At 37.3% G+C, this 23,166-nt stretch overlaps 1 protein-coding gene across 5 annotated transcripts in view; it reads left to right on the top strand.

Moving 5' to 3' along the window:
- PARG (poly(ADP-ribose) glycohydrolase) overlaps nt 1-20,708 on the top strand; it is a 119,121-nt gene extending 98,413 nt beyond the window's left edge. For all 5 annotated transcript variants that reach the window (XM_038578079.1, XM_038578078.1, XM_038578077.1 and 2 more), the window contains 3 exons: nt 1,352-1,457; nt 15,937-16,065; nt 16,756-20,708. In XM_038578079.1, the coding sequence (XP_038434007.1) occupies nt 1,352-1,457; nt 15,937-16,065; nt 16,756-16,910 (390 nt within the window). In that variant the 3' untranslated portion in view covers nt 16,911-20,708. The remainder of the gene's footprint in view (nt 1-1,351; nt 1,458-15,936; nt 16,066-16,755) is intronic.
- Nucleotides 20,709-23,166: the final 2,458 nt, after the last annotated feature.

The following is a 23,166-nucleotide window of genomic DNA, read 5'->3' as shown; positions in this document are numbered from 1 at the left end:
GGCCAAAGGCAGGTGTTAAACTGCTGAGCCACCCAGGGATCCCCAGACTCTATATCTTTTAAGAACCTACTAAAAAAAAAAAAATTGAACTCTGATATTTTTGATCTGAAAAAGATTTTCAGAAGCTCCATGTATCTGATTATACAGGTAATTTGTGAGTTCTAGTGTAAGCTCTATACCACAGCATTGAATAATGCTCTGGTACCAACTTATAATTAATATCTGTCAGGATTTACAGTTTAGGAGGGGGTGGAAGAAATAGCCTTGTTAATCTATCCAGACAGTGTGTAAGATAAATTTTTATACCTTTGTGGAAACTTCAGAGAACAATTTACTATATTTCTATGTGTGGGTTTCATAGAAACATCTTTCTTTATCCTTGGTTTTTCTCTGGGAACATTTGTCACACATCATTCTTTTTATTTTATTTACTATTATACATAAGCTATATTTTAGGCTTTGTTTGGTACTTGAGAGAACCCAGGGGAGATTTGATTTGCTATTATAATTAAACCTCTTAATGTAGTCTGATAGTTCCAGAAAACTAAGAACCCTTAGGAGGCAGAAAGACCAACTGGGCTGACAGCAAAGAATAGGAAACAAAAACTCTGGGACTTTAAATGGCAGTCTTCTCATATACCAAATTAGCCATTCCTCTAATTAATACTTAGCCAGCATCCTTAAGATATATTGTACTTTTCTCGGGTGACCAGCAAATTTTAAAATATTCTGGTGTAAACAGAGCTGTGAAACCAGAGAATTTTAGAGCTGGAGGGGATCTTAAAGGTTACTTGATAACCAGGTGTAGGAATCCCTTTTAAATAAATGATTGTTTTTTCATTATTAAGCATTTCAGTGGCAGGAAGCACATTTAAAAGCAAAATCACAGTTATTAATCTAGTCCCAATAATTCAGAGAATGAGTATTGAGGAAGCGAAATGAAAAAAATGGTGATTAGAAGCCTTCAAATAAAACCATGTGTTGAGTGCCTTTCCTCCCTTTAAATCCTGGTAGTTTGTAATTGGGATCCCATCAGTTCTTGAAATATCTCTGATCTTTCAATTTATATTTGAATCAGATGAAGAAACTGAGACCTGTATTGGTTTAACGGCTTTGATTTGTCCAGCATCAAATCAAATATTAGAACTGATCGTTTCTTATTCCCCTCTTGTATAATCCGAGGATTTTCTGCTTTTCCCTCTACTTTGGCCCCTAAGAAAAAAAAAAAGAATGGAAAAAAAAAAAAGACATAAGCTTGATAATAGTTCCTGATCCTAATCCTAATACATCAGTCTGAAATGCTGGTAGTGTCTAGTCCCTCACATATTGTGATGTTTCTTTCATCCTGCAGGCTTACTGTGGATTTCTCCGTCCTGGAGTTTCTTCAGAGAATCTTTCTGCAGTGGCTACAGGAAACTGGGGCTGTGGTGCTTTTGGTGGTGATGCTAGATTAAAAGGTGAGTAAATAAATTGTTGTAAGAAGGATAATAGCATTCTGACTAGGAAAAAAAGTCCTTCAAACTTGGATTTCTAATGTTCTGTTGTAATAAGAGACCACAAAAGTCAAAGAGAAGAGAAAAACAATATTTAACATCATCCCCTTTTTTTTTCTTGCTGTATTTAAAGGAATTCTTGGGCAGCCCCGGTGGCGCAGCGGTTTAGCGCCGCCTGCAGCCCAGGGTGTGATCCCGGAGACCCAAGATCGAGTCCACGTCGGGCTCCCTCTGCCTGTGTCTCTGTCTGTCTGTCTCTCTCTCTCTGAATGAATAAATAAACGAATCTTTAAAATAAATAAATAAATAAAGGAATTCTTATTTTTACTTACTATTTTCCTGCAGAGGTTACTTACCTCTTTGATCTACCATACACGGTATTTAGTTTTCAAACGAAAGCACCCACTAAGCACCTTCCTTGGCAAAAGTGATTTTGATAGACAGAACCTTTGTTTTTTTTTTTTTTTTTGTTTTTTTAGACAGAGCTATTTTGTTGACTCATGTATTCACCAAACTTGTGAGGCATCTGCCGTATTTTAGGCACTGGGGTAGATTCTGAGAATGCAGAGGTGAATAAGATGTGTTCCTTGCTTTGGAATTCACAGTCCAGCATATGAGAGGCATAGACAAATGCAGTATAGTAGTGAATAGAGGTACACATATGTGGGAGTATAGCTTGGGAGAGCTGCCTAAATAACTTATTTGAGGAGCCGTTTGGGTATCCACGAAGGATAAACATTTCTTGCATTTTATGGTTTATGGTAGAAAAATCACAAAATCTGATCAACAAAACTATTGCCATTTACCAAATTACGACATTTTCTTTACTTTCAAAAGTATCCATTATAGAAAATAATATATCATTACTTAGGAAGGTTATTGTTCTGTGTCAGCCTGACTGATCTGGCACCAGCTAGGTGTGCTGCTATATAATCCTGCCATTAACTACCTGGAGTTAGTACAAATCCCACAGGTTAAGGGCAGAGTCCTCCATAAGACCACCCCTACTTCAGACTCTAGCTGAAAGTCTTGGGTGGGATATCCCCAGGCTCCCCACACCTCTGACCAACTGGCTGCCAATCTAGGAGGTTCTTAACAACCCCCTTCAGTTTTGATAATTCACTAGAATGACTCAGAGAACTCAGGAAGGTGCTACTACAGTTTTATCATAAAGGATACACATAAGGTGAGTGAGATCTGGGAGGGAATACAGAGCTTCCATGCCTTCTCCCTGTGGTGTCAGGGCATATCACTCTCCTCACACATCACTGTGTTTGCCAACCTGGAGGCTCCACTCACCTTTGTCTAAGGTTTTTATGGGGGCCTCACTGTGTAGGCACACACTGAACTCAGTTTCAGCCCTCCTTCCACTTCCTGGAGGTCAATGGCTGAAAATCCCAATTTTGTAGCTATCTCTGGGCCCACCCAGAGTCCCCTCCTTAGCATAACAATGACAGTATGGCTCAGGAAATTCCAAGGATTTTTGAAACTTTGTTATTAAAGTAACGAGAAAACAAAGCAAACATAAACAACCAGCTGGCCTTGATAGCCAAACTAGATATACTAGAGTCTGTCTTGCTGGGAATGAAACAGTTGAGTCTGTCATAATTTATGAGTGTTATTTTTGTAAAAGTGACACATTTATTATTTTTTTAATCCAGGAAAGTATTATGAAGTATGTAAAAATCATCAGAAGTCATAGTGTTTTGGTGACCATCCTTTCAGACATTCCCACGTAACAATCTGTGTAACAACTTGACAATAACATGACACCATATTGTCTATGCTCTAACCTCTTTTTGAAAACCCTCTCATGGATGGCTTTCAACACCAACAAATGTAAATGTACTGTCAACATTTTTAATAGCTACACATAACATTCTGTTGTACATACCTCTGTGTACCATACTTTATTTCACTGGTTCTCCCATTTTTAGACCGTTGGTTTATTTTTATATCTTATAAACAATACTGCTGTTGTGCCCAAGATTGCGAATCCGAGAAACCACCAAGGAGCCGACACCGATGCAAACACACACAAGGGTTTATTTACAAGCTCGAGCTTGGGTCCAAGTATACCCGACACAGCGGAGCAGGGACTTGGACCCTGAGGTGGGTTTTAGCTTAGTTTTAAGGGCTGGTCTAGGGGACCTCCAGAAAGGGTGGAAGAATTCCTCAAGTTCTGTTTACATTTTGATATGGGGCCTTCAAGGGCATTGAGCTCTGTTCTCATTCTAATAGGGGCTTCCTGCCCTTGGCTTGGGCTCTGTTTTTATTCTAATATGGGGCTTTCTAGGACGTTAAGCTGTAAGCTATTTTCTTCCTGTAACTGAAGTAATGTAAATTTCAGCTCTTATTCCCAGGGGCCTGGGATGGCTGTACTTGTGCTAAGGCTGAACTTAAAAGTGGAATGGCCTTAATTTTCTCGGCCTCCACAACTGCAGTGTATAAATGTATGTTCTATATAATTATTTTCATAGTGTTAATTCCTAGAAGTGAGATTAATGACTCAAAGGCCATATATACTTTATATTTTGATACTTGTTGCAGACCGTCCTTCTGAAAGGCTAATTTATATTGTCTTCTTACATAAGAAACCTTACCAACATGGGTTTTAGTCAATTTTTAACATTTCTCTGAGGTTCAACATTTCTCATGTTTATTGCCCATTTTTATTTGCTTTGTGAATTGCTTTTTCACTCTTCTGCCCATTTAGCTCTTTGGGAATAGTTTTGACTTTTCATTGACTATTAATAACTCTTTGTATATTAAATGTTAATTATTTGTCATATGTTACAGGTATTTTTCTCAGTTTTTTCATTTATTTCAACCTATTGTCATGTGGAGTTAATTTTTGTGTTCACATATTTGCAGCATGCTTAGAAAAATCTTTTCATTCTAAAGACTTTCACCCATATTTTTTTTTCATATTCAGAAACAAAAACTGCATGTTATTATTTTCAGGGTTTTGAAAATCTGTAGAAGAAATTTCTGGATTTTATGAAATTCTTTATCATCCTCAATTTATTTGAGGAAGCCTATTTTTGACTCGGCTCATTGATCTTATGACAGATTTTTTTTTCCTGTTTTTCTCTTATGTAAGATGAATGAGTAGATTTATACAACATCAATCCAGAAGACCACATCTGCCTTAAGCCTTGGTCATCTGTGATAGACAATTTGAAAAGCTTTATATATGTGTTCATTTCCTTTCTTTTCCTTATTGCATAAAAATCTTTTTCTCAGATTATAGTTTTGTTTCCCCTGGTGAGTATCAAGCATAGTACTCAAAGATTTTCATTATGTAGTTCATCTTCTCAATTATTGAAATTTAAATTTTATTTTATTTTTTTAAGATTTATTTATTTATTTATGATAGACATAGAGTGAGAGAGGCAGAGACACAGGAGGAGGGAGAAGCAGGCTCCGAGCCAGGAGCCCGACGCGGGACCCTGGGCCAAAGGCAGGCGCTAAACCGCTGAGCCACCCAGGGATCCTCTGAGATTTAAATTTTAGAGTGACTTTTTGACAACTCCCTCCTCTTCATTCACTTGAATATGTTTCATTCATTTGGGGAATATAAATAATAGTGAAAAGGAATATAAGGGAAGGGAGAAGAAATGTGTGGGAAATATCAGAAAGGGAGACAGAACGCAAAGACTGCTAACTCTGGGAAATGAACTAGGGGTGGTAGAAGGGGAGGAGGGCGGGGGGGTGGGAGTGAATGGGTGACGGGCACTTGGGGTTATTCTGTATGTTAGTAAATTGAACACCAATAAAAAATAAATTAAAAAAAAAGAATTAAAAAAAAATTGAAGTAGTTGTTTATCCTTTAGTGGGGAATTACTTACTAATACTCATTTTGAAAAGAAAGATATTATGGTACATCTATGTAATGAAATATTATGTAGACATTATAATTATTGCAGAAATACAACTCCTGACATGGAAGGATGTTTTTGGAATACTGCCAAATTAAGGGAAATGCATACTATATGCATAATCAACCATTTTAAAAATTGAATTATGAATATAAAGTATCTCACAAATTTGAGATTCTCTATGTTTATCTGTTTATATGCAAAGATTAACTGTGGTTGTTTCTGAGTGATATAGATGATTTTTTTTTAATTTGTGTTTTTCTGTTGTAAGTATATAATGTTTTTGTGAGAAAGTATCATAAAATTTTCTGATAACATGGATAGACCTTAAGGGCATTTTTATGCTAACTGAATGAGTGAGACAGAGAAAGGCAAATACTGTATGTCTCACCTATGTGTGGAATGTTAAACAAACAAACAAACAAACACCAACCCAAGCTCAGATATAGAAAATAGATTTCCAGAAATGGAGTGTGGAGGTAGGTGAAATTGGTGAAAGGGATCAGAATGAACAAACTTCGAATTATAAAATTAATAAGTCATAGGGATGTTATGTACAACATGGTGACTATAGTTAATAATAACTGTATAGTGTATTGGAAAGTTGCTAAAAGAGTAGATCTTAAAAGTTCTCATCACAAGAAAAAAATGTTGTAACCATGTATGATGATGAGTGTTAACTGTACTTACTGTGGTGATTATTTCTCAATATATACAAATATCAAATCATTATATTGCATATGTGAAAACCAGTATAGCTTTATATGTCAGTTATACCTCAATTTTTTAAAAAGTCAGTTATCAGGAGAGAATAAGCCTCTCTTTTACAAACTTGCCTTCTCATTAGTCACATGGTAGACATGAGGAAGGGGGCATTTAAATCCTTGGTGAATCCCTAAGAGGAGAGAGTACCAAGAAAGAGATGTTTGCTAATGATCCAATATTAGGGAGATAGAGCAGGTGCATGGAAAAGAATCAAGAGACTATGGTACAATTCAGAGTATCAATAGATGGAAATACAAGGTTGGAAAACTAAAACTTTTTGAGAACAGATAAAAACAGGGCCAGTATTAACTTTTTCTCAGTTGGCCATCTTTATCTGTCCCTAGGTCTTACTAAACCTACTAGCAAGATTCTTTGAACTATCAGATACTATCCCTATCTTACAAGAGAAAGAAGGAAGGAAAGATATAAAAAAAAAATCATGGAGAGAGAACATGGGCATTTAAACTTAAAATTGTGTTTCGTTTATTAGCAATAAGGTTAAATGTTTGTTAGTATGCTTGCTAACTGTACATGAGTTGCAATTTATAATTTTTGAGCTGTTTTTATTGTGCATTCTGCTGACAACTGTTAAGATAGTATTTTTCATAAAGTCATTAATTCAACAGACATTTACTAACAACTTTCTGCCAATGGCCTTAGGAGCCAGAGGGTAGAAAAGAAGGGACGTGGAGAAGAGGGAGGGACTTGCTGCCTGTCCCCCACCAGCAGCCAGTCATTTCCTGCCTGCCTGTGCTATCACATGGACTCTCTCTGTCCTTCTGCCTAGCCCCTTATCTTTCTGAAGACCTTGTGAGGGCCTATGAAAAAAAGCTTTTGAGTGAGTGTGAACTCTATTTCTGGGGCTCCTGGTTATTCCAGAGTAAACCCCCAGTCTATGCTTGGCTTTTAAAATTATATTTATGTTTTAGCTGATTTATTCTTATCCATTTGTATGATGGTCACCTCTGTCTCTTACACTCTTTCAAAGATAATAGAGTATGTGTTTCATATCTTTTTAGGGTTGTCATACTTTGGTTGCCTTGCAACACCACAACTCTCTGGTCGACTCAGGAAGAATTTATGATTCTCTAGATTACTTAGCCTTTTTTCATTGTTAGGATGGAAGCAACTTCTTTTTGCAGCTTTATTCATCCTGTCTCAGAGACTGTGAAGTAGGCTACTGCCCTAAGAATACCACCAGACACCCATGAGATTTTTAGGATATAATTTTAAACTTTTTAAAATGTTTTAAAAAGAAAATGGTTTCTTTTATCTTTTATTTCTTTTTTTTTAAATTTATTTATTCATGAGAGACACAGGCAGAGAGAGAGGGAGAGACAGGCAGAGACACAGGCAGAGGGAGAAGTAGGCTCCATGCAGGGAGCCCGATGTGGGACTCGATCCCAGGTCCCCAGGATCAGGCCCTGGGCTGAAGGTGGCACTAAACCACTGAGCCACCTGGGCTGCCCTTATCTTTTATTTCTAAATTTTATTACATCATAATCAAAGAGTGTAGATAGTATTATTTCTACTTTTCGGAGTTTTTTAAGCTTCTTGATGGCCTAACAGTCCATTGTTGTAGATACTATATTGGCATGTCTCAGATGTCTCAGAAGGGTGTGTGTAGAACTTATTCTGTCTGTTAGATTCTATACTTATTAGATCACCCTATATCACTCTTATTTTGTCTACTTGCTTTGCGAAGGGATTGAGTGGTACTCTAAAGTTCTATTATATTTTTGCCAATTCCTCTTTCCATGTCCTTCAGTGTTTATTTTTTATACCTCTCCATACTGTGTTACCTGACTTGGGAATATTATGCCATTTCTAGTTTACTGTAATTAAAAGCTATCTTGATGTTGTAGTCTTATGTATTTTCTATCCATTCCCTACTTTCATTACATAAAAGTCGATTTGCAAATAAAATATGCTCAATGAACTTCTCTTTAACAAATTTATTCAACAACCCTGTGTGCCTTTCACTATTCTAGGGTTTTGCACATTTTTCTGAAATTGCCTATTAGTATCTGGCTAATTCCCTGTGTTCCCTTAAGACTCCACTCTAGTGTTAACTGTTGCACAAAGATCCCTATTCCTCTCCCACCACCCATCTCCAACTCGCCAACACTGTAACAAAGTTTTGTAGTAGGATTTTTATTTTTAAGTGACACTAATCTGCCTAATCACTTAAGTCTGAAGGAGGATTATTGGCTGATGTGGATGAGAAAGGCAGAGTAAGTTTGGCCTCAGGGATGACTGGATCCTAGGATCAGATGCTCCCTTTTGTGAATTGGTTCCCTCTCTATCTGCTTGTCTCACGATGATGGCTTTGTTCTCTTCTCCTTCCATTGGTTATCTCTCCATGGCAGGAGCTGGGGACCAAATAGTTCCAGGCTTATAGTACTGTAATTGGGTAATCCTAGAGGAAAGGAGAAATCCTTAATTTAGAAATTTTATGGAAGAATGAGTGGGTGGTTTAGTTGGTTAAATGCTGCCTTTGGCTCAGGTCATGATCCTGGGGTCCTGGGATTCAGCCCAGCTTGGGACACTCTGCTCAGCAGGGAGTCTGCTTCTGTCTCTCCCTCTCGCCCTGCTCATGCCCTCTCTCTCTCACTCTCTCAAATAAATAAATCTAAAAAATCTTTTAAAAAAATTTTTAAAATAAAAATTTTATGGAAATACTCCTTGGACCAACTTAGATCACTTTCCCATCTCTTGGGCCAAATCATTATAGCCAGGAAGTCATTAAACTGGCTACATCTCCAGTGAGATTAGGAAGCTTTTCAGGGGGATCTCTGGGTGGCTCAGCAGTTTGGTGCCAGCCTTTGGCCCGGGGTGACCCTGGAGTCCCAGGATTGAGTCCCACAGCGGGCTCCCTGCAGGGAGCCTGCTTCTCCCTCTGCCTGTGTCTCTGCCTCTCTCTCTCTCTCTCCCTCTCATGAATAAATACATGAAATCTTAAAGAAAAAAAAAAAAAAGCTTTTCAGTTTACTTTTATTGCATATTTATATTAAGTGAAAAATTCTTTGAGATTATAGCAACATTTTATAAATTTATTTTCCTTCATACCATATATCCCATTGACATCAAACTTAAATAATGTCTGTACTGGTTGTTTTGCTATTTTGGAATCAAGATAGCTAAACTCCAAAAAAATCATTGATGTAGAAAAAATGGAAACCTGAACAGTTCTGATAAATCATTTTCTACCATGCTATCATTGGCCTCACCTATCCCTTTGGCTGGGGTTTGTGGGAGGTCCATTTGTGGAAGTGGGGAAGGGGTGAATCAATTAAAAATGGAAGGGTAGAATAGAAATATGGGCCAGTTGAGTTCAGTTTGTCTTACCACAGGCTCCTTATCACTTTGTTTATTTCTGTCAGAACACACCAGGCTCCATTTCTCTCCCAGTCTTGCTGTTACACACTTAAGTAAGAATATTCCTTCCTTAACACTTCCACATTGTTTTCTTCTGTGGGCCCACTGCCTACAGTGGGGTCTTATACATGATAATTCAAGGTGTCTAGAGTGAGTGTAATGGTTGTTATCAGAACCTCAGAGATGCCACTTAGTGAATCTGGGAAATGGCTTTGGGAAATTTTAACTCTCTGGGGGTTACTAATGATCAGCCAGTTTTAAGAAAGATTTCATTTTCTCCTTTAGTTTGAATAGTTATCCTTCAATTTGTAGCCACATTTTTAAGATGAAGAACCCAAGTTTCTCTCGAAGAGAGGCTAATAAACTTGCCCAAAGAGAGAGAGCTAGTAAGTGTCAGAACCAAAATTCACATTTGGCCTTTCTCAAAAACCAGTGTTTTTATTATTGTTGTTAGTTGAGAGCATGTTGAGTGCATTCTGTATTCCAAATATTGTACTAGGTGCTTTCCTTACATGTATTAGTTTAGAACAATGTATTAGGTAAGTTTTATTTTTATCTTTATAGATGAAATAACCAAGGCATAGAGAGGTAAGTAACTAGCCCAAAGTCAGAAGAATAGCATGCAGCCATGTTAGGATACAAACTAGAATTGATGCCCAAGAGCCCAGTGTCTGTACTCCTGCTGTTTAATCTTTATTGGCCACAGATTTTGGATCTGGATCTGGATTTGGGATTTGCCATTCTAGAGATGACTGAGTTCTTAAAGAGAGAGTACATCTAAAGCCAGTGAAAGGATCAGGGCACCTGGATGGCTCAGTCACTTAAACATCCAACTCTTGGTTTTGACTCAGGCTGTGATCTCAGGGTTGAAAGCTCAAGTCCCAGGTAGCTGGGCTCTGTGCTTATCAGGGAGTCTGCTTGAAGATTTTCTCCTTCTGTCCTTATCCCCGACTCTCTTTCTTTCTCTTTTTCAAATCAATAAACAAATCTTAAAAAACAGAAAACGGGGATCCCTGGGTGGCGCAGCGGTTTAGCGCCTGCCTTTGGCCCAGGGCGCGATCCTGGAGACCCGGGATCGAGTCCCACGTCGGGCTCCCGGTGCATGGAGCCTGCTTCTCCCTCTGCCTGTGTCTCTGCCTCTCTCTCTCTCTCTCTCTCTGTGACTATCATAAATAAATGAAAATTAAAAAACAAAACAAAACAAAAAACAAGGCAGGTGAGGGCGCCTAGGTGGCTCAGTTGGTTAAGCATCTGCCTTTGGCTCATGTCATAATCTGAGGGTCCTGGGATCAAGCCCCACGTTGGGCTCCCTGCTCGGTGGGGAGCCTGCTTCTCCTTCTCCCTCTGCCTGCCACTCTCTCTGCTTGTGTTCTGTGTGTGTGTGTGTGTGTGTGTGTGTGTGTGTGTGAGAGAGAGAGAGAGAGAGAGAGAAATCCAGGTGGTATTGATTAAAAACAGTAGCCAGGGCAGCCCTGGTGGCGCAGCGGTTTGGCGCCGCCTGCAGCCTGGGGTGTGATCCTGCAGACCTGGGATCAAGTCCCATGTTGGGCTCCCTGCGTGGAGCCTGCTTCTCCCTCTGCCTGTGTCTCTGCCTCTCTCTCTCTGTCTATGAATAAATAAATAAAGTCTTAAAAAAAAAAAAAACAGTAGCCAGAGGACAAGACCAGTTATAGAATAAGAATTGGCTGAGAAGAGTGAGCAAAAAAGGCTGGAGCTTTTAGGGTAACCAGGGTGTAGGAGCTCACAAAACAACTTGGTTTTCATTAGAAGGACATCAGTAGTACTTCAAATCTATACTATTTGGTCTTCTTGCCAGCATGCATTAAAATAATGTAAACAAACTACTTGAAGAAATTCTTCTGGCTGACATAAGGTATGTTTGCTTTGAATAGAGCAGAATGACTTGGCATGACACCTTTGCAGAATAGTGAGGGAGGGAGCATGTCCTTGAGTCAGACTGCCAGAGTTCAAACCTCAGCTCCACTGCTTTCTGGCCTGTGACCCTAGACAAATTACTTAAACTTTGGCTCCCATAGTGCCTTGGTTTCAAAATGGAGATAATACTTATATTATTCAGTTTTTGTAAGGATTAACTGAGTTAATTCATGTAAATCTTGAGTTTGTGCTTTTAAAGCTGCTAGAACCATTCAGCATGCTGTGAGAACTTGGTGTTAGCAGTTGTTACTAATATTACATGCTGATGGCCTCAAACCATACTGTGGTATGAATAGCCATCATCTTACTCATATTTGGTGTGGTATATTTGTTGCAAGAAGACACTATGAATTGTTTTTTGATATTATTTATACTTATTTGAATTTGCTTTATAGCTTAACATTGATGCCAAAAAGAAAATTAAAACCAAGCTCCCTGCCGGTTAATTTAAGTGATTATTTTGGCACCTAGTTGTGCTTGAAGTTAGAATTTGATGCTTTTATGTCATACTTGGACTCAGTCCACATACCCTATTAGATTTGTGATTTATTCTCATGCAAGAGAATTCACCTAAATCCTGAGACTTAATTCCTTAGATTTGCAAAGGTCTTGAGGATGTTGTTGATAGTGAGGTCTGAAGACAGTTCTGTTTAAAGTGAATTTTTGTTGTGATTACTAACATGTAGAGAGTCAAGATTAATTTGTATTTCTGAAAATTTCACTTGTATATTTATAGTCTAATATCCAATGCAAGGAGAAAAATTATATCAAGGATTATGGAATTCTACACTCTGAAAGAATCTTTAGGGATCATCTGATCTAACTCCCTTCATAGCATCCCTGGGAAAAATGTAGCAAAGAGAGTTAAGTAACTTGGCCAAAGTTACAGATCTAAAGAGCCAGCAGATGGGTGAGGACTGAACTCTGGTCTGCTGTTTCTAGTCCCAACCTGTCTGATACATGCTTATTATCATCCAGCCTCTTTTTGGTAGCTTTGTCAAGCTTAGTTCCAAGAGCTTATCCATAGGAATGTGATGGCCTTGAAACATTTTTAAAATAAATTCTATGAGGAGATAAATTCTGAATGTTTATTCATATTTCATTTTCATAAGTGGCAAATGACCAGTGATCTAGTATTTCTGTATATAAGGAGATAGGACTGAAAGGACTTTTCTTTGAGTTTCTCTTTTTTATTTATTTATTTTTTAAAATTTTTTTTAAAAGATTTTATTTATTCATGAGAGACAGAGAGAGAGAGAGAGAGAGGCAGAGACACAGGCAGAGGGAGAAGCAGGCTCCATGCAAGGAGCCCGACGTGGGACTCTATTCGGGGTCCCCAGGATCACACCCTGGGCTGCAGGTGGCGCAGTGATTTAGCGCTAAATCCCTGCGCCACCGGGGCTGCCCGAGTTTCTCTTTTTTAAATAGAAAAACTTAAAGCCAAATTTTTATTCAGACTAAAAGGTAAGAAATCATACTTATTAGTAAAGGAAAATGACAATTCATTTTTTCATTTTTATTTGTAGTTTAGGTTAATTAGGAACCTTTTAAAATTGAGTGTACTGAAGCTTTCATGTATGTATAAGTTGGTTGAATAGTTTTAATTAAAACCTACCTCTATTTTGAGATTAATTACTTTCAACACTCTAAGATTAATGAGGCCTAGTCATGGTACCTCACATGTTGTGGATACTCAATAAATACCAGTTTGGAAATTAAGAAATACTTTGGTATTTTAGAATCTCACATGTATTATAATTTATAGTCTTAGATTCTTTCTGAAATTTGAGGACTCTCAACTATATCAAATGTTCAACCTAAAAATATTTTTCCTTCTTACATAATTTTTTAAAACTTTTTATTTGGATGTCTGGGTGGCTCAGTGATTGTCTGCCTTCCACTCAAGTCCTGCATTGGGCTCACTGTGGGGAGCCTGCTTCTCCCTTTGCCTATGTCTCTGCCTCTCTCTGTGTCTCTGGTGAATAAATAAATAAAATCTTTAAAAAATAAAACTTTTTATTGGACATAGTTTCAAATTTACAAAAAGTTACGAAAGAAAAAGTAAACACCTGTGTGTGTATACAATTTGAGCTTAAGTTATATACGTTCTACTCCTTTTCCTAATACTTCAGTGTGTGTTTCCCAAGAATAAAATATTCTACAGAAACACATTACGATTACTAATAAACTCATAAATGTACATTGATGGAATATTTTTGTCTATTCTATCATCTATGTTCCAATTTTGTGAAGTACTCTAATAAAACTGTTTATAGCCATTTTGCCCTCCAATATAGGGTTCAGGGTCAGGTATTGCCCCTAGTTGTCCTGTCTTTTAGCCTCCTTTTGAATTTGGAGTATTTCCATAGCCTTTTTTTTTTTTTTTTTTAATGACATTGGCATGTTTAAAGGATACAGTATTCCTTGAGTTTGTAAGCTGTTTCCTCATAATTAGGTTGAGGTGATGCATTCTTAGTAGCTAGAGGTGATAGTATCTAGAGGCACTTGATGGCCATCTGCCCCATTGATGATGTTAATTTTGATCACTCAGTCAAGGTGTTGTCTGATTTCTCCACCATACAGATCCTGAGTTTTTTTCCTCCCTTGTAGCTAATAAGCCATTTGTGAAAAGACACTTTAAGACGAAATTTCCTTTAGATTTGGTAAAAGTTAGATAACAAATTAGGTTAATTTGTTTTTGTTTGCTTTCTATTATAGCTTCCTTTCCATCCCCATTCTTATTGTTTTAATTTTTTATAGTATGTAGAGTTTTAACATGCTTGAAAAATCAAAACTATATTGAAGTTATTTATTTCCCATAATGTTTTAGATTCCCACCTCCTTTTTAATAAAGGAAAAGATATGTAACTAGAAAAGAATTATACCTATGTTGTTTTGTTCAGTTTATACCTGTGGTGTTTTGTTGTTGTTATTTAAAATAAATTGTATTTATTGACCTTTCTCCAAAGAAGACATACAAATGACCAACAGACATATAAAAGTTGCTCAACATAAACTAATCATTGGGGAAATCAAAACCATAATGAAAAAAAAAAAACCATAATGAGACATCACCTTACACCTATCAGAATGGCTAAAATAAAAGACTCAAGAAACAAGTGTTGGCAAGGATGTGGAGTAAAAGAAACACTCCTGTATTGTTGGTGGGAATGAAAACTGGTGCAGCCACTGTAGAAGACAGTATGGAGGTTCCTCAAAAAATTAAAAATAGAATTACCCATGATCCACTAATCACACTATGAAAACACTAATTCAAAAGGATATATGCACCCTTGTGTTTACTGTAGCATTATTTACAGTAGCCAAACTATGGAAGCAGCCCAAGTGTCCATCCAAAGATGAATGGCTAAAGAAGATGTGGTATATATATTCCACGTATGTGTGTGTATGTGTGTGTGTGTATAGTATTAGTCATATAAAAGAATACACAGTTTTGCCATTTGCCACCACATGGTTAGAGCTATAGTGTATAAATGCTAGGCAAAATAAGTCAGTCAAGAAAGATAGATACTGTAAAATTTCATTCATGTGTGGAATTTAAGAAGCAAAACAAAGGGATAAAAAGGAGAAGCAAACCAACAGACTCTTAACTATAGAGAATAAATAGATGGTTACCAGAGGGCAGGTGAATGAGGGGATGGTTGAAATAGGTGAAGGGGATTGAGTACACTTGATGAGCATTGAGTAATATATGGAACTGATGAATCACTACATTGTGTACTATATATTAAATACAATGAAATTAAAATTTTAAAATCCTCAAAAAATTTTAAAAATGAAATAAATATTGTCTTGAGATTAAAGTTATAAAGGACCTTCATTTTTGGAAACATATTTCAGGCTCAGTGATTTGTAACTTTGATTCTTGGGGAAATTGATTCTCAGTGATTTTCCCACTCCATACTACAGCAATTGGGTGGAAGTGGGAGTACAGGAGGGATGAAGGTATAGTCTCTAACCCATTTTGAAAATGCTTGCTATAGGGTTAATGAGAGCATTAGAGTCTCCCAAGTGCATTGTTCAGGAAACATCACAAAGACTCCTGTGATAACAGAAGATCAGTGACTATATAATAAGACAAAGTAATTAATACAGCAAGCAAACAAAAAGTTTAGTTCCAAATTAATATAAGTAAAAGAAAATACCACCTTAGTGCCTTGACTGCACTACCTCAGATGTAGCTTCCTTTATTTTCCCACAAAGGAAAAAAATTCCCTTGTGTGGGAATTCTGCGTCTTAATGATCTTCTCAGAGCATGCGTGTAAAGTCACACGAGTAGATGATTTATACCCATCTGTATTTGCCATTTCTAATAACACATATGTTAGGTTTATAAATCTTTAATCCAGGATAAAGCTATGGCACACCAGCTATAATTTAGCTGGTTGCAAGAACTAAAAGTGTCTTGATGGAAGTGTCATCATATAGCTATGTTGTGTTTTGTTTTTTTTCTTTGCCTACAGCCTTAATACAGATACTGGCAGCTGCTGTAGCTGACCGTGATGTGGTTTATTTCACCTTTGGGGACTCAGAATTGATGAGAGACATTTACAGTGTGCACACTTTCCTTACTGAAAGGAAACTAACTGTTGGTAAGTAGGAAATAGTCTTGACATTTGGTATCTAGATAGATTGTCCACCATCCAGGACAAACACTTGCTAAATCTGGATGGATCAAGTGGATAAGAAAAAATGAAAGTGTGACTTTAAGAATAGTGGACAAAATCTTAGTTGAAGAACATCTGCAGAATCTTTTTTCTGACTAAGTTTCATCTATCTTGAATGAGTATGTCAGCTTATTAAAGTAAGGCTAAGAAGCTGGAGTTTAATATCCATTTTTACATGTATGCATACAGAAAACTATAAGAGGGATGGTATAGGAGGGTAAGTTCAAGTCTAAGAGGCCTCATTCTGAGTCATATTTATCAGATATAACAGCCTGCTCATTTGCTATATTTCAGCTTGACCTGAAAGGCTTTGCCACCCTGGGAGCTGAATGTAGAAATAAAGTTGCCACAAACTCCCAAAATGATACTTGGCTGATGTACGGTGTATAGCCTGTTGTCATCATGAACTTATAAGTAGTTTCTTTAAGGTACTTAAAAAAATTTTTTTAACTTCATATCAGGAAAGTCTTCCAGGGTTATGGCATTCATGCTCTATTTTCAAAAGTCAAAAGTGAGTACATGTTAGTTAGATTAAGATAAAACTGCAGTGTTCTTTAGTAGTTCTATCCATGTACATGCCTTAATGTGGGTATTGGTCTGGCCTTTTACTTCCAGGAGAAATATATAAGCTGTTGCTCCGGTATTACAATGAAGAATGCAGAAACTGTTCCACCCCTGGACCAGACATCAAGCTTTATCCATTCATATATCATGCTGTTGAATCCTGTGCAGAGACCAGCAACCAGCCAGGTCAAAGGACTGGGGCCTGAGGAGCTGAGTAACCAGAACCTCCTTCCACCTCTCACCAGAAACATCCTGTTTGAATTGTCAGGTGTAATATACGAACTGACTTAATATAAATGTGTATATAATCCAGTTTGTGGGCAAGGATGCAATCCCTTCCACACACATGCATTTGTCAGTTTGTACATGTAAGCCCTCTCCATCCCAACTTACATGGGCTTAAATAGATATATTTTGTTTGCATTTTTTTTTTCTATTTCAGTCTTCATTCTTTGGTTTTTCTTTCCTTTGCTCATCAGATTTCCGGTGAAAACCCATGAGAGGTTGTGCTCAGCCTGTCAGGTCTCTTTTGATATCTGTATATTATGCACATTGCCTCTGCAGTTAGCAGTTGCCAAGGATGCCAGGGAAGAAATTGAAAACCAAGAACTTTTTCACTGAATTTGCTAAAGATTTCCCTGTAAGCCTTCACCCCCAACTCTTGTTATGATTGTGTTGTTGGGGTTTTTGAATTTTGAAAATTAAGAGTTGGGGATTTTTTTCGTACATGTTACATAATGCAAATCTCCTAGGTTAAAACAATTTTGTATTTCAGACAGAATTATTTCCGGGTATAGTTCTTTTGAGACATCACTTTGATCTGTAATGGTTTGTCAGTCCTTTCTTCCCTGATCAATTTTTATTAATACTATTTTTGGAAACTGACCAAGATGGAAGGAAATGTACAATAAAAGAGTTTCCCCAAATGTGTTTTTTAAAAAAGATGCAAGAGAGTTGCAGGATTTATCGTTTCTGGGGATTTTTTTCTTTCCAAATTAGAATTATTGTCTGTTCTCTGGTGCTTGAGGTGCATATTTCATATAACCAAAGTTTAGGAACTGGGAACTCATGTTGATTTGTACATATTGCAGTTTCTCTGGTATTCAAAGGTTATATAGTTAATAAAGTTTCTTTTTTTTTTTTTTAGTTAATAAATTTTCATTAACAAATCATCTGTCAGAAACTCCTATATCATCTATATATATATATATATATATACACATATATATATATATATACATTTTAAGTGTGTCTGTGTGCAAGCAGAAATATATAAACCAAATAAAACTGGAGTTATGGAAAATGATTAGGTTTAGGCTTAATTGGAGGCTCTGTTTAAAATCATTTATTTAAAATTGTGTCCATTTAAAACTGGTGTCAAATATAAATAATAATGTCTTTTGGAGGTTAAAATGAAAGCCAGTTCTGCATTAATTGAGAGTAGAGTTTAATCGCAAAGCATTTATTCATATTTCTAAAATAATCCTCAAGTACACTATTGAAGCTCTAGTTTATGGTCAGCAGTCAGAAAATGCTATTGGAGGTCAAATCCTAGTAATAAGAAATTTTGGTAGATGGTCCAAACTCCTGCTGTCGGTAGTGGCAAGAAAAACTGAGACTATGGCCAATGTCTGCAACTCTTTTTATTTGTATAAAGATTGAGATTTTTATTTGCATAGAGATTGAGAGAATAATGGCAGCTACTTGCCATTAACAAAGTTAACGAAGTCTTTTACCATAGTAACTAAGATTTTTAATCATCTCCCTAAATCCAAGGTGCCTGGCTTTATTTCTGTGATACTAAAGCCTTCTCTTTCCATCTCAACCCTTTCTGAGCTTTGGTTACACATTCATAGTTAGATTTCATTTCTTTTTCTGTCTTTATAGCTTTTCCTTTTACCCAGCCCCAAAACTAAGTGAGTAGTTCTGTAAAACATTACATGAACATAGGATGGTTTATGTGATAGAAAAATCATTAAATCCAGGTAAGAAAAGCACCTAGCCTAATATTCCAGAACATAGGATCTAAGACTGAACTCTTAGTACACTCTTTTTTTTTTAATTTTTATTTATTTATGATAGTCACAGAGAGAGAGAGAGAGAGAGAGAGGCAGAGACATAGGCAGAGGGAGAAGCAGGCTCCATGCACCGGGAGCCTGACGTGGGATTCGATCCCGGGTCTCCAGGATCGCGCCCTGGGCCAAAGGCAGGCGCCAAACCGCTGCGCCACCCAGGGATCCAAGACTGAACTCTTAGTGCTGAACAGGCTTAGTGACCGGCCATCTACCTGAGTGCCTCTCTCTTTTGAGGCTTTTCCAAGGATAAAACCTGCCTGCTTTGTCCCAGTACATTCCAGGATTAGGACAATTTTAATCAGATGGAACATAAAGAGAACCGATCTCCATTTTTTGAGGCAGGAGGAATGCCCTCTGTAAAAAGAGGGGGAAAAAAATCAGACATCTATTTAACATTTGTCTATTCTAAAACAATTAATAGCATCTTTTTATTCTTTTCCATTAGGGGTTTATTGTTTCATTTCATGTTGTTTACCTTTCCCTTTCATCTGTTGAGGCATGAAATGATATTTTTAGTTTAGAATTCTTATGTGGTTAATATAGCTCACTTGCTTTATACTTTCTGTCTAGCTCACTCAAATGCCATAACAAACAGTTTAGGAAGCAATGTGGAGTAATGGACAGGATATGAGATTTTAAATCAGACAAACTGGGCTCAAATGCTGGCCACATCCCTTGCTAATCCTTTAAATAAACTGAATTTCTAAGCCTTATTTAACTCATCTAGAAAACGGACTATTAACAGTTATTAGGAAATACTATATATAAAGAAGTGCTCATGGGGTCTGGCACATAGTTGGTGCTCAATAAATGTCAGCTATTATAGTTGGCCAGGAAACATTTATAGAACACCTACTGTTTATTAGGTACTTTGCATATTTTAGCCCATTTTTTCTATGGCCTAACAGATGCCCAGAGGTTAGGGAATACCATCTGAACCTCCAAAAGCTCATTGTGAAAGGAGACTTATACTCTAACATCTCTGGAGGAGATCTGATAGAGCAAAGGCTGTGACACTGTTGTTCTCTACCAAGTACCTACTATAAGTTATTCTTCATAATGAATGACTAGTTATCAGTGAGGTTCATTAAAATGTCTCTGAAAGAATTATTTCTTTCTTGCTGGTTGAAGTGACATTAAGAGCAAGCAGACCCCCCCCCAAAAAAAAAAAGAGCAAGCCGACCCGACCCAAACTGATACTTAATGGGGAGATTGAAAAGGATCTAACGAGTCTTCATGATTGCTATGCCAGGTAGCTAACCAATGTTTATTGCTTTAGAAACCAAATATTGATTAAGCTGTCCCAATGCAAGAATATGATAGAACAAAGAAGTAGCTGGGTTGTATTCTTTAAAACTTAAACAGGAAGAGAAGCAATTGTGTATGGATTCTCACCTGATTTTTTTCTGTCTTTTCCAATCTGTGTGGCTAATGTTCATGGCTTTTTTCTGATGTAAGGAAAACCTGAATCCTAGTATGTCTGCTTTAAAAATAAGTAAAATTTTTAAGGTCTGTCCTTTTTTAATTTTGTGGATCAGCCTCAATCCTTCGTTTTTGGAGGTAAGGGAAAGACCAGCTGTTGGCTGGCCCTTGAGCCCAAATATTTAATCCTGTTCTTGTTTGGGGGCTGGAAGGAGGCCCCAGTGTGATACTTATTGGAACAAACTGCTAAAATCCACTAACACACTGCTGTTCTCTGTACCTGTGACAGAGTGCCCTTTGTCTCTCCTCATCAGATTTTCACACAGATCTACTGAGCTTCCAGAGCAGGTTTCCCCTACAGGACTGGTTTTATTTTTCCTGACTATTTATTTTAAATGTAGGGTCACTATCTCCTGACGATTTTGAACTTAGGGTTAAGGAAAAGTCTATGCTAATGTTTACATGATTTTTGTAGGATGAGAATAAAGAAATTCTGATTCCATGTCACCCCCTCTTTTTTCTCAAATAATTATGCCACTTTTGAGATGTTCATGTGCATAAACTATAGAGTATGTCCTAGGCATTTGCTGAAAGTCTATACATGTAGATTTGTTATTCCATGTTAGGAGTTAGGCATATAGAGATGCTGGTCACTGGCATGAGGAACTTTCCAAAGGTAAAGAGAATTTCTGGCTCTATTAGTTATTCATTTCAGCTGGGTTCCTAAGGTCATGTTTCCTGGTGTTCATTCCTTTTTCCTAATTTCCATTGGCAAGACATCTCAAATCAGGGACAGGAAAGATGTCTTGAAGTTCTGAGGACCACTCTCCTTCCATCCATTCACATTTTCATAGACACAGGTGTCTTCTGTGGGTATGCACTGAAACTTTCTGCTCAGGGATTCAAAGATGAATGATCTATCCTCTGTACTCAGATCTAAACTGACACACAGGGTAAGTGACCTAAAACTCCACAAATAGTATTTTCTTTCCACTACTCTGTTCCAGTTAAACCTACCAAAAAAAAAAAAAAAAATTGAATTTATGTGCTGTCAATTTAGAAACTTGAATAGACACCTTCACCATGTCAGTTCACCATAATGTCGAACTCCCTTACACAATTTCCTCTGTTGGAGATTTGTGTAAACAAATGGGCTAACTTACAATGTAACATTAAGATAGGCTACCTTCATGCCCTTTCTTGACTTAATTTGGAGCTGGCATCCAGGGCCTGCCATCTTGATTCCTGCCATCTCGATTCCACTGGTTCCTAGATTCTGAGAAAGTAGCACTGGAAGCTAGAAGGTAGATTTCCTAATGGAAATGTACTTTTACTTTTAGTGAGTCCAGGTAAAGTAGGTAAAAAGTCAAGTTTTATTTTAGCTGGCATTATATTGTCAGTTATATATTCAAATACTATATATTTAATCTATATATTTAATCTATGAAATTAGATACTGTGTATTTAATACTGCCTTTTAATCTATGAAAAATGAAAAAAAATTAGTGTAAAAATGAATTTTACTTAATAACGAAATATTTCCAAATACAGTGACCTTGGTAGTAAAGGTGGATACCATCATGTCAGACATAATCTTGCATTTTCTGTTAAGGTTTGTAACAGTAACCTATAAACAAGGACATAAATTTTCTATATTTGGAAAGAAATACATTCACTGTAAAATTGGTTAAACCCTGATCTTGAACGTGTGTGAAGCATTTTCATCATGATCTTGACCTCATAGAGTATTCATTTATTCTACAAATACCATATTTCTTTTTTTTTATTGGAGTTCAATTTGCCAACATATAGCATATCACCCAGTGCTCATCCTGTCAAGTGCCCCCCTCAGTGCCCGTCACCCAGTCACCCTAACCCCCTGCCTACCTCCCCCTTCCACTACCCCTTTATTCATTTCCCAGAGTTAGGAGTCTCATTTTCTGTCACCCTCACTGGTATTTTCACTCATTTTCTCTCTTTTCCCCTTTATTCCCTTTCACTATTTTTTATATTCCCCAAATGAATGAGACCATAGAATGTTTGTCCTTCTCCGATTGACTTATTTCACTCAGCATAATACCCTCCAGTTCCATCCACATCGAAGAAAATGGTGGGTATTTGTCATTTCTAATGGCTGAGTAATATTCCATTGTATACATAGACCACATCTTCTTTATCCATTCATCTTTCTTTTTTTTAATTTATTTTTTATTGGTGTTCAATTTACCAACATACAGAATAACCTCCAGTGCCCTTCACCCATTCACTCCCACCCCCTGCCCTCCTCCCCTTCTACCACCCTTAGTTCGTTTCCCAGAGTTAGGAGTCTTTATGTTCTGTCTCCCTTTCTGATATTTCCCACACATTTCTTCTCCCTTCCCTTATATTCCCTTTCACTATTATTTATATTCCTCTAATGAATGAGAACATATAATGTTTGTCCTTCTCCGATTGACTTACTTCACTCAGCTCCATTCATCTTTCGATGGACACCGAGGCTCCTTCCACAGTTTGGCTATTGTGGACATTGCTGCTATAAACATTGGGATGCAGGTGTCCCGGCGTTTCATTGCATCTGTATCTTTGGGGTAAATCCCCAGCAGTATAACTGCTGGGTCATAGGGTAGCTCTAATTTTAAGTCTTTGAGGAACCTCCACACAGTTTTCCAGAGTGGCTGTACCAGTTCCCATTCCCACCAGCAGTGCAAGAGGGTTCCCCTTTCTCCACATCCTCTCCCACATTTGTGGTTTCCTGCCTTGTTAATGTTCCCCATTCTCACTGGTGTGAGGTGGTATCTCATTGTGGTTTTGATGTGTATTTCCCTGATGGCTAGTGAGGCGGAGCATTTTCTCATGTGCTTGTTGGCCATGTCTATGTCTTCCTTTGTGAAATTTCTGTTCATGTCTTTGGCCCATTTCATGATTGGATTGTTTGTTTCTTTGCTGCTGAGTTTAATAAGTTCTT

Source organism: Canis lupus, chromosome 28 (assembly GCF_011100685.1).
Source record: "Canis lupus familiaris isolate Mischka breed German Shepherd chromosome 28, alternate assembly UU_Cfam_GSD_1.0, whole genome shotgun sequence".
NCBI lineage: Eukaryota > Metazoa > Chordata > Mammalia > Carnivora > Canidae > Canis > Canis lupus.
Note: the sequence above shows the minus strand (reverse complement) of the source record. Positions and strands in the feature narration are given on the sequence as shown.